The sequence below is a fragment of the Globicephala melas genome, chromosome 9 (genome assembly GCF_963455315.2).
Source record: "Globicephala melas chromosome 9, mGloMel1.2, whole genome shotgun sequence".
NCBI lineage: Eukaryota > Metazoa > Chordata > Mammalia > Artiodactyla > Delphinidae > Globicephala > Globicephala melas.
The window spans coordinates 85152369-85164737 of record NC_083322.1 but is presented as its reverse complement, the minus strand read 5'-3'; the positions used below and the strand labels follow the sequence as shown (position 1 = coordinate 85164737).

Genomic DNA, 12369 nt, shown 5'->3' with positions numbered 1-12369 from the left:
CATAATGAGAGAAGTGGAAGTTATAAAAAGACCCAAATCAAACTTCTAAAGATGAGTAATACAACATTTGAGATGAAAAGTTCACCACATGAGATTAAGAGCAGATTAGACGCTAAAGATAAAGAGATTAGTGAGCTTTAAGATATAGCAAGAGAAACTATCCAAAATGAAACAAAGAAAAAAGACTGGAAGATAAAAACGAACAGAACATCAGTGATCTGTGGATATCAAGTGGCCAAACAAATGATTAATTAGAGTCACAGAAGAAGTAGACAAGGGGACGGAAAAAAATGTTTGAAGAAATAACACTTGAAATTTTTCCAAATTTGAGGAAAACTATAAACCCACAGATTGAAAACTTTGAGCAAATCTCAAGCCAAAGAAAACCGCACCAGGACATATCCTAAACAAATTATTGAAAAACGGTGATCATGAGAAAAATATCAAAATCAGCCAGAGAAATGAGGACGCCATTTGTCCGTTTACCAGTCTGGTGATGGAGCGGGAGCCTGGTCACTATGGATTGGTGAGTGACTGGAAGTAAGGGAGTGGAGATAAAGGGCAGAGACAACTCTTTTGAGAAAAACTGAAACGAAAGAGAAGGAGAGAAAGAAAGGGTAATTACATGGGAGCATAGCATCCAAGGGGTGTTTGGTTTTGTTTGTTTGTTTTTAATGAGATAGACTTGAGCAAATTTACAGGCTGAGGATAATGCTAATGATAATAATAATAACTAACATTGATTAAGCCCTTATTTGTGTACTAGATACTATACTCAATACCTTACATATATTGATTCATTTGGTCTTCACTAGAGTCTTATGTAATGGGGGCTATTTTTGTCTCTCTTTTATAACTGAAGAAACCTGAGGTACAGATTGATTAAATATTACTCCTAATTACAGAGTTAAAAAGTAGCAGAGCTGGAATTCAAACCAAAGTCCACTTGTAATGTACTTGACTTCTATGTGTTGAGCCAGCAAAGTAGGACAAGTAGAGGTTATAAAGGAGAGAAGGTATAACTGATGCCTGGGAAGAAGTAGGAGAGTATATGTTTGAGAGCCCAGGTGGATGGGTTGGACTTGACAGGAGGAAAGGAAGATTTCATTTTTGAGATTTGGGGAAAGAAGTTAAGAGTGGGTGTAGGTGTAAGATAAATGGATTCGTTGATGAGTTTAGGTGGCCTAATTTTGTTTGGTAAATGAGTTAGGTGTACAGAAAAGCTAAAACTTGATATAACGACTAAGGGGAAAAGTCAAACAAAAAGAGTGATGAATCATTGTTGAGAGTTCAATTGCGTTTGAGCGACTCAAATGGCTATGTTGTTTATTTCTAGCAGTGAAAGGGAGAGGGTGAGAGGGAGATAAGGATGGTAAGGATTTGTCTACCTCCCACAGCACGGCAGCTATTTCTCAGGATGAGACCACCAGTAGGTAACGTCAAAGAGGCAACAGGAATAGAGTAGGTTAATAACGATGGCCACCTCGGTTGCCCTGCAAACACCCACACAAACACCTAATTGTTTCCTCATGCTGACCCCCTTCCAGATAAGTTCACTTGGTAAAAGCTCTTACTGAGCTATTACTTTCCTTGGAATGTCCTAAAATTTCAATTTTCAAAATTTTTTCCATATTATTACATGCCATCTATGAATCATGAACTCTTGTTAAACTTTGAGCTCTAGAGTAAATGTTTCCTTCCATTCTCAATTACGAACAAGGCAATTCAGTAATACAAGTACCTATTGTGAAATCATATTTATGAACTTATGACATTATATCTAACCTTTTGTTGTCTATACTCTTTGACAACTTAAGCTCGGGCTTTATGCTCTGTTTCTTAGATTCTGCATTTATAAAACGTGACAAACTTGGTTTCTGTACCCGGTTGTATCATGCAGTGTGAAAATGCAACTATCTTTTCCACGTTTATGTTTATGAGCAAAGCATTTCATCTACTAGAATTGAATCTTTTTCTTTTTAAGAGATTTGTTTTTAGTAGAGTAGACCAAATAAAGATAGGTTATCAGTCCTCTTTCCGAACATCTATGACTTCACCTTTTCCAAGTTATGTAAAAACTACAAAGGCATATCAGATGTTTTGCCCTGTCAGCTTTCTTCCAGATTCTGAGGTTCCAAAGGCAATCTGGCTGGTGGAGTGATGGAAATAGCAAATAGGAAAGGAAATATCTCCACCTTCCTGCTTTTTCTGTGGTCATAAAACCTGCCAACAGGCATCCTTGGCCCACCTGCCATCAAGCTTGGAACTACTGCTGTTTCAGATGAGACTCAAGTTAGGGAAAATACAGCTGAGTTTTCAAAAAGTCTGAGCTAGAATTTGGCTGTATCTGCCACTAGGATCTGATCACAGTACTCTGCAGTTTGAAATTCTGCTCTGAATTCCTATTGCTTACAGCAAGAGTTTTCAAGCATATTTTAACAGCCTTGTATTATTAAAAGTACTATGTATACATTGGAGAAAATTAGGAAATACAGATAAGCAAAAATAAAAACATAAAAACCATACATTCTTACTACCCAAAGGACATCACTTTAAAAATCTTAGTTCTTATCCGAGATCAGTACTTTATTGATAGTCTCTATTTGATGAATTGTCATCATAATCACTTCTAATTCTTTAAATGTGGTTTCCTTTCATTCTTTCAACATATTTATAATAGCTGCTTTGGAGTCTTTGTTAAGTCCAACGTCTACACACCCAAAGCAGTTTCCAATCTTTTTCCTTGCACGTCTCATGACTTTTTGTTGAAAATTGGACATTTTGGATAACGCTGGAGCAACTTCGGATTCTGATCCTCCCCAGGCTTCTTCCTGTTGCTGTTTTGTCTTTGTTATTGCTGTTCAAACGTTTATTTGTTTAGTGACTTGGCTGAACTAATTCTGAAGTGTATCCTCTGTAGTGTGCAGCCTCTGCTGTCTCTGTGTAATCTTTCCTTGTTTTTATTAAGTTTGGCTTCTTGGGTGCCGTGCTCCGTAGCTTGGTCAGTCATTGATTAGTCAGAGATTGTATTTAAGCCTCCCGAGCCAGTAAAGGTTTCATCCTTTTCCACTGAGTCTGTATGTGGCTTGGGGACCACTTTCAAGGTTCAGGGCATTTACACATCTGCCCCACCTTTAGCTCAGCGACTGATAGCTTGGAAGTACCCTCTCTGGTCATGCCCGAGAGGTCACAGCCTTGAGCTTTTCCACAGCCTTCTCGACCACCAGTACTGATTGTGATATTAGCAGGGTCCTCTTTGACTGTCTCTGGCCACGATTTCTCTGTTAAACTTCTGCTGATCTGCCTCCACCGGTATCACCAAGCTATGAGCCTCCTCTTACTGTTCATTCCTGTGATAGCTATTGTTTTTGACAATGCTCTAGGGCATGAATAGTCTACACTGTTCCAAGTAAAGTGAGCATTCTCAGGCAGGACTTGATCAGCAGAAGCTGGGGTGCTAGGGGACTCTGATCTTCCTAGGTTGCCACGCCTGCCCAGAGACTCCTTGGAAAGCAGGAGCTTGGGGAGTGGGGAGTGGGCACTACTGAACGGCTGCAGCCGCCCCCCGGTGAAGTTCTTTCACAAACGGAGCTGGGCAGGAGGGGAGGTGGAGTGCAGCAGTTTTCTGGGGCTGTCCCACCCGCCTGAATGCATCTTCAGGAATAGGAAGCTGGGGGCAGTGGGCTCTTCATTGGCCGCCAACCCTGCCCGGAATAGTTCTTACACAACTGGGAGCTAAGGGTGATGGATGCAGCTCATGGTGCAAATGCCACAGTCTCCCACGCTTCTTAGTGAGTTTCAGTAGCTTTTGTTAAATAAATGCCTCTCAATTTCTTGCACACCCTTAGGTCAATTTCCAGACACCGTAAATGGTTGTCTTAGACAATTTTGACCAGTTTAATCAATGTTTCTTTGAGAGAAAGGATTCATCGAGCTCTTCACACTACCATTCTGGAAGTTCCACCCCCTGGAAAGGGTCTATAATTTATAATTGTACTTATTTGCTTTAACTTACAATATAAAGAAAATAATTGCAAAATACCAAGTATACTTTTTTATGAATAATAAAACTACTGAGTGTAGTTTTAAGCATTCTGTAATTTCCTTTGTGTCTCTCTCCTTGAACTGTGGGCTACTGTAGGGAGGCCCTATGTCAGTTCACTTGTTTCCATTGTGCAGGGCAGTTGGTGGAAGGTAATGGTCTCTTCAGCCTTAAAACAAAATACTATATGTGTTTCTAAACATGTGATTCCATAATTACCTTACCCAATGGCTTACCTCCAGTGGCTATCTTACTAGGCTAGTTTGTTGGCTAGTTACAAGGCTGGCTCCCATGCGGCCTTCCTAGTACACACATACTCATATAAGCCCACACTCACACACACAACCTTTTCCCAGTTACTTTTCTCCTTTAAGAGTGTCCATATGCAAAGATTTTTTTTTTTTAACCAGTTAGACTTTAAAGGTACAGTGCCTATGTCCTACACCCTTTTTAGGAGCCAATGACAATGTTTGTGATACAAAATAAATTATGTATTGGCTCAAAAATCCAGAAAGAAAACCACAGAACCAAAATAAATGTGTTTAATTAAATATCTATAAAATCTAACATTAGGTCAACCCACCAACAGCAACTCAACACTTAAGAAGTTACACATGGGGGGTTCCCTGGTGGCGCAGTGATTAAGAATCCGCCTGCCAATGCAGGGGACACAGGTTCGAGCCCTGGTCTGGGAAGATCCCACATGCTGCGGAACAGCTAAGCGTGTGCGCCACGACTACTGAGCTTGCGCTCTAGAGCCTGTGAGCCACAACTACTGAAGCCCACGCACCTAGAGCCCGTGCTCCGCAACAAGAGAAGCCACCTCAATGAGAAGCCCATGCACCACAACAAAGAGTAGCCCCCGCTTGCCACAACAAGAGAAAGCCCACGCGCAGCAATGAAGACCCAACACAGCCAAAAAAAATAACAAATTAAATTAAATTAAAAACAAGAAGTTACACATAAATTATATAGTGAGAAGTGGAACCTCCTCAAAGGTTTTAAATATCCTGTTCCCCATATTTCACTCATACATAAAAAAGAGGGTTGTGGGGACTGGAACCCAGGCCTGGCACCAGCTTGTAGGGCCCTCGTGAAAGATCCCAGATACTTTCACAAAGAGATGGTTGCACAGTGCATTTAACAATGTTTTCCTACCCTGATTCTGGTAGAGAAACCATGAAACCCCACTCTGTAGACTCAGGCACTTGCATGTTCTCGGTTCCATTCATTCATTTGCTCACTCAGCACGTATATGCCAAACACCTACACTGCACCTGGGGTTCTACTGGCTGAGGATACAGTGAAGAACAGGGTAACCCAGGCCCTTTCCTCACCGGGCTTTATACCAGCTGAGGAATAACATTCTTTTGATCATAATAAATAAATGTACTATTACAGCCGGTAATATGTTACGTTATGAAGTACAGAGTTGTCTGGGGGGTGCGGTGTATGTGGGTATCCGTCTTAGATATAGACTTCAGAGAAGGCCTTTTTATGGACTTTTAAGCTTTTCAAGGCCTTTTTATGGATATTGAAGCTGAGGTACGAAGAAAGAGTTGGAGTGAAGGAGGGTGGGAATGAGGAATGGCCAATGCAGAGGCCTGAGGAAGGAAAGGGGTTCATGCGTTTATGGAAACAGAAGGCGGCCGGTGTGGCTGCAGCAGTAGGAGCTGGAAGACGGTGCTGTGAAAAGAGGCTGATGGGAGGGAAGCAGCGTCAGACAGGACCTCAGGGGTTGTACCGAGGGTCTTGAATTCTATTCCACTTGAAAAGTTTTGAGCACCAAGCATAACAAGAGCATGTTTGATTTTTTAAAATGATCTCCATGGGAAGTAGATGGATAGGGGCCCTGAGTGGAAACACAGATGGGGAGGGGGCGGTTGGAGTTTCGCTGTAGTCCGGCTGAGAGATGGTGTGACCGAGACTGGCGGGATAGGGAAGGGAGAGGAAAGTGGATGGACTCAAGAAATATTCTGAGCTAAGAACAACAGGGCATTGAGAAACCCAAATCTTATCTTTAGTTCTATTTTTTGTTGCCATGTCACCAGCAGTCCAGTTAAGTCCAACCTAATGCAAATGCTCATTGCATTATGGTAACACTAGTGTTTGATGTTGTGTTATGATGTCTGTTAGCTACTTATCACCTAACTCAGAGAGTAAATCAAAAGTTCTTTTGCCAGAAATGAAAAAGGAATAAATACAATCACTTTGTGTACCAGATAAATTTTCATGTTTCTTTGACAGCAGAGGCAGAGGCATCGTGGTACAGAGGAATGATCATGGATTTTTGGAGCTGGACCCCTTGGGTTTAAATCCTGACTCTGCCTTTAACTAGCTCTCTAACTTTAAACAAATTACTTAACCTTTCTAAACTTTAGTTTGAAATGGAGATAATTCCTGTTCACAAAACATTTTCAGGAATAAAATGTACAACAGTTGCTCATAAAAGATGCTCAATAATTATTACTTCTCTCACCTTACAAATAGCCATCCTAGTCATCTATACTCTGTAGGTTGTTTGCTAAACCTAGAAATACGGTTGTTTTACAACTGAAAGAATTTCACTCAATTCCTTCCCTCGATTTACAGATGAAGAAATCACAGCCTTCATCTAGAGAGGTAAAAGAACTCAGAGGTAAAAGAACTCACCCAAGAACTCAGAGAAGAACGGAACTAGAACCATTTTCTCTGAACACCTACCATCTTTCTAATAAGCCTTATTGCCTCATATGTTTCCTAATGTTTAACTGAAAGATTTTATGGTACATCCATATACCCATTTTATCTCTGCTTAAAGCATAAAGGAGGTGATGGCTAATAGTGGTCCTGTATTCCTGTGTTCTCTTTGCTAGTTACATGCTATGGGGAAACTTCCTGGAACCAGGATGGCAGAGTTAAAAGCCAAGTACACCTTACTGCATGATACCGTGAAAAGGTATGCTATTTACCGGCGTGAAGACACCTCTACTCACATCTCTACTTCTTACTTGTAGTGGGACCTGTCTTATTTTTCATTTTCCCAAAAGCAGACTCTGAGACAAAGATTTGAGTTCAAGCGTTTTAAGAAGTATACCAGAAATTATTGTGAGACAGTGGGGAAGTGAGATGGGGAAGGGTGTTATCCAGCTGGGGGTGTGTTAATCTTCAGGTTAACATTGCAGGCAACTGGGGCTCAGTCTCACTGAAGACTCTCTGAGTGACTGTAGAACACACCTCAGAGCTCTCCCACTGAAGGGTGAGGACGCTGGCATATTTGTTCACTCATTTCCATCCTTCGTTGATCAAAGATTGCTTCTGGGTAGGCGAGCTCCTGGCACTTCTAGCTTACCCTGTGAGAAGTCAAGAAGTTCCATTGGCCAGAGAAAGCTCTCAGGCAGAGGCATAGAGATGCTGTTGCTATATATGATAACTGTCCATCGAAGCTACAGGTGACCCCTAGAGTGTGCCAAGGGGACTTCGGTGAGGCCCTGACATTCTCTGCTACAGCACACTCCTGTAAGATTCTCTCCTCCCCACCTTTCTTCATCACTCAGAGGCGTAGGTTCTGTGACAAGCCCAGCCTATATCTGCTGAGATTCCTGTCTTTACTTCTCACCTGTTCCTCCTATCCCTGGCTACTCGCCTTAGCCCAGTCCTAATTAGCAGAGGTCAGAAGACAAGGTTTCAACAGAATAATTCAACAAGGTTTCCTAAGCATCTGCCATCAGCCACTGGGAATCAAGGGGGAAGGAGAGTGAGAAAGAAGGGGAAACTCTGTTCCGCTGCTACTCCCAAGCCTCCTTCTTCCTTTCCCCCGCCTTCTGCCTCATAGCTTTGCATGACATCTTCATTAAAATCCAAGCAGAGACACAGTGAATGGAAGCTCCATCCTGTGATTCCCCAGCCATCCTCTCCCCCGATCTCCAACCATTACTCCTACTTCTTTTCTTGCTCATGCATTCGGCTACTCTGAGGATGGGAGCCTGAGGGAGGAGTGAAGGAGAAGAGCAGAACTGCATCCCTATGTTCCCTTCACTTTGACTCCACCCCATACGCACTCAGCTCTCCGTTACTAACCAACCTCCAGTGTCAGAGAGACATGCAGGACCAAGGCTATGACGTTACTTCTTTCTCCTTCCAGGCTGTGTTGCAAAACCATTACTTCCCTTCTGCTACCACATTTTACCCCCTCCTGACCCCTTAGTTCCCTCTTTTGTGATTACAACCAACACCCACCACTCTCTCCCACCCCACTGCCTGGTGGGTGGGAGAGGCATGAAGATATAGACTCTTTACTCTTGCTGCCGGGGCTGTAGCAGGACAGATATAGGCTAGAAATGCTGGACTGAAATTGAATGAGTCTTCCATAGAAACCACATTATAAGAGTTGTTAAATTCTCTTCTGCTGACACTATATTTCAAGTCCATGTATGTAAGTTACCACATGTCTTCTGGCTGGAACCCTAACCACCTTGTTCACCCACTTTCTGAGGGAAAACAGGCACTATGGCCCAAGCCAATGCCTTACAATTCCATAGTTGAAGACTCATGTTAAGGACATCAGGTAACTTCAGATTTACAAAGTATGTACAAGGAAATTGAACTGTAAGAAATAACTCCAGCTTTCATTAACGGAAATTGCATCTATTATCTTTATAGCTGTTGTTGCTATTTGGTACCTAACATAGCGCCTGGAGCATAGGATGTCCCAATAAATGTTCTGCTGTTGAGCAAATGACATATTGAAGCCTGAGAAAATGGGTGGGGCTGGTAACTTCAGTTGAGACAGGCTTGATTAAGTTATTGGGCATCTCTGCAAATGAGCAGAAACCTGAAGATTTCTCCCGGTGAGGAAAGTTGTTGGGGAGCACACACACACACACACACACACACACACACACACACACACAGAGAGAGAGCTGCCTTTAAAACAGGAACTGGCAGGGTCTTGCTTCCGAACAGAAGAGATGGCAAATGTGAGGAAATTGGGTTTCTGAGAAAGATAAATCAAGTCTGCCGGTAAGGCTGGAGCTGATGTTAGCGTATGATGCAGCATAGGTGAATGATTTCTAGAAGGTTACTGGAGATTCCATTAAGTCCAGTTTCTATGTTCATTCAGTTCTGCCTCTAGCCAGATGCTTAACCCTTTTCCCAAGATAAAGCCAAAGCCATAGAATATAACTGGAGTTGTAGGAATTGCCCTCTGCTGTGACATTCACGTCCAGCTGTAGCCAGGCACTGATGTTATGATCAGAAATCTGTAAATTAATTGAAGTCCATAATTTTACAGGAGAATTTTTCTTCCTAGTTTCCTAGCAAAGTGTCATCAGAAAACTTACTGTCTTTTCTTATCACTAGGAAGAAAAGGTTTTCCTTCAATCAGGTCATGAGAGCCCAAGAATCCGAGAAAGCCAGGGTTGCTGGGGCAGCTGGAGGGAGGACCCACTCTTTTCATTATTATTCTTCCCACCCTTGGAAGGTCATGATCATTCTTTAATGTCAAGTGCAAACATCACATTCCCATCCAACTAAGCCTTTCTCTGTCATCTCCCACCTTCTTGATCAAGACACTAGCGGTAGCACTTGTCAGCTGGTATTCCCTCTGCCTATTCACGTCTGCTCCCCTCTGCTAGACTGTGAGCTCCACTTGCCTCTAGTACCTAGTGCAAGACTTGGCACAAAAATGCCACTGAATTGAATTGAACCTAGGAATGGAAGGAACAGGGGCAGCAGTGTGGACATACTCCCTCCACTCCTCGCTAGAACCCTCCCCACAGGAGTTACTAAAGGTATTGAAGGTGTACACTTCTCATTATGCAAATCTCTGTTTTTATGGGACCCAGCATGCAAGAGTCAGAGGTCCAACTGCTACAGGAGGCCAAACATTTCACTGAGCAAATACAACAGCAGGAGTTTCACCTGAAGCAGGCTGATAATTTTCCACAGGCATTCACCACCGAGGTCTCCAAAATGAGAGAAGAACTTCTCAAGTATCAAAATGAATACAGTGCAGTGGAGGAAAGAGAGTTCCATAATCAGTACAGGTTGAATAGGTAAGTACATGATTCTCTCAAGCTCGCTGAAGACAGATACAAGCAGAGGTGTTTCCACATAAACGAAATGAGAAAAATTAGACTAACTGAAGAAGGAATTTTAGGTAGAGTATGAGAGAGCAGTGTTAAGAGGACGACAAGCCTAGCTCTTTCCTTGATTCCCTAGAACAGGCAGTCCCTGAAAAAGAAGGTTACACAACTTGCAGTAAGAAGCTCAGGTGACAGGGAGACGCTCTCAGGAAGAGGAGATCCCTGTAGTGGTTTCCGTGTGTCAGGAAAGCCATACCCATCAGGAGCTGCAACCAAAGAACACACTCCATAGAACCAGGACTTGGCACACACTCTCCGCCTTTCCAGCCCTGGTGGTGGCCCCTTACCCTCTTGCGATATCAGATCCTATGTCTGCATGGCCGGTACCCCACAAGCACTTGCCAAAAACAAGCTGTATGTGAATGGAGGGTCACATCTGTTTCACTTGATTCTTCTAATATAGGAATGGGGACCACATAGTCAACCCTATTCTCCTATTACCAGACTATTCCTTAGGATCCAGGAAGAAAGTGATACCCTTTTGGAAGACACATTCACTTATCCAAATCTGGAGGATGTCATTCAGTGAACTACAGCAGAAATGTATTGCTAGAAGGGATAAATGTTATTTCTAAAATCTCTTCTAACATTCCTCCTGTGAAGAGCAAGTCAGTGAAAGAGTTTGTTCAGCAAATCACACTATTTAGATTGAATTTCAAAACAACTGCAAAATCCAGGTTTTGTGCTCTGTGCTGTGCCTGGGTACCGGAGAGAAAGCCAAACCACCACTCCTAGAATTTGTTACCATTTAAGGTGACAGAACTTTCTCTGGCTATTTTTAAGAGTAGGTAGAGTTCCCTCAGAGTGAATGTAGCTCAGTCCTGCCAAGAGATAAGCGAATGACTTCGGTGACCTTTGGAGGACTTTGCCCACCCTGGTTTTGAATCCTCTCTTTGGGGCCTATTATTTCAACTGGGGGAAGAAGAAGACTAGCTTAATCAGGAGAATTATATTCAGGGGGAAAGAAATCTGAGTCCTTCTTTGTCTTTCAGTCTAAACTTGTTTCAGGCTCACCAGTGAGATCTGTAGAAAGAAAGCCTAACTATTTCTGTGCCCTGTAAGCACTCTTTCAGTTGAGAAAATAATGAAATTAAAACAATAGGTGGCTGTTCATTAGTATTGAAAATATGAATGCTTGACATTTCCACGAAAGGGTAAGAGGACCATAAGTCAGTTGATATTTAAGTTGTTTAAAATTTCCAAGTATTCCTGCCAAGGGGAGAAGAAAAAAAAAAAAAAAAAGACCAGAACTCTTGCCTTTTAGGTATAGACAGGCAAATTGTTCACTGAGCTGCTTGGGATGGAGCTGGAGGTGGAGGACTGTACATAGTGACCAACAGTAAACAAGGACATTCAAAATTAACATTTGCAGAAATGTTTAGTGTGTATTCATGTTGGATTTGTTAACGTGTTATACTGTAGCTTAAGCAAACTCCCTTGCATTCTCAAATACTAGCAGCCCAAGAATTAACAAACTTATTTTCATAAAAATAATGGTGATACCAAAAGAAATACCAGGAAAGAATTATAGGCTGTATACTTCATTGGCTTAACATTACATGGTATGGAAACAAATTCACTCAACACTTCCTCCCCAGGAAAAAAGTAGATATTTCCATCCGCACATAAAAATAAAGAAACTAAGCCAGGGAGGGGGAAAAGAAAAGAAAAAAAACTATTCATCCAAATATTCAGATGATATTTTTCAAATCAGCACAACAAAATCTCATTTTATTCAGAGCCTGAATAACAGAAGCCCAAATAACTAGCACTCCCCCACCCCAGCATCTTTAGGAACTTCTGACTCACTGGCAGCTACTAAGAACAAGATACTGTTCACATATGCTAGAGAAAAGATATTGCTCTATAATTTGATTTTCTTATGTTTTCACATAATATAAACTCCTATTAAATGCTAATGGCGAGCATAATTACACGACTGGTTAATAATTAAATCTGTTACAACAGTTCCTGGTTTGGGATTAATATTCATAGATGATCTCTTGATAAATATGCAGTTCAGGAAAGAATATGTAACTTACTTAAATAAATTAAGTAAATACATTACAAATAAGTAATGAAGTGATTAAATAAATACTGTTGAGAACTTATTTTAGAAACAAAGTAGAATTCATTATCTTTCCAAAAACTTTCCCTGAAAAGACTCTTTAGTATTCTTTTCAAGGTTTTCCTTGCCTTCAC

At 41.7% G+C, this 12369-nt stretch overlaps 2 protein-coding genes across 3 annotated transcripts in view; one reads left to right on the top strand and one right to left on the bottom strand.

Annotated features, from left to right (window-relative positions):
• GSAP (gamma-secretase activating protein) overlaps positions 1–12369 on the bottom strand; it is a 183741-nt gene that overhangs the window by 27550 nt on the left and 143822 nt on the right. The window lies entirely within an intron of this gene.
• The window catches only part of CCDC146 (coiled-coil domain containing 146), a 109168-nt gene that overhangs the window by 53759 nt on the left and 43040 nt on the right, over positions 1–12369 (top strand). Inside the window, exons 2-3 of the mRNA XM_030834303.2 lie at positions 6898–6980; positions 9868–10077. Coding sequence (XP_030690163.1) covers positions 6898–6980; positions 9868–10077 — 293 coding nt within the window. The remainder of the gene's footprint in view (positions 1–6897; positions 6981–9867; positions 10078–12369) is intronic.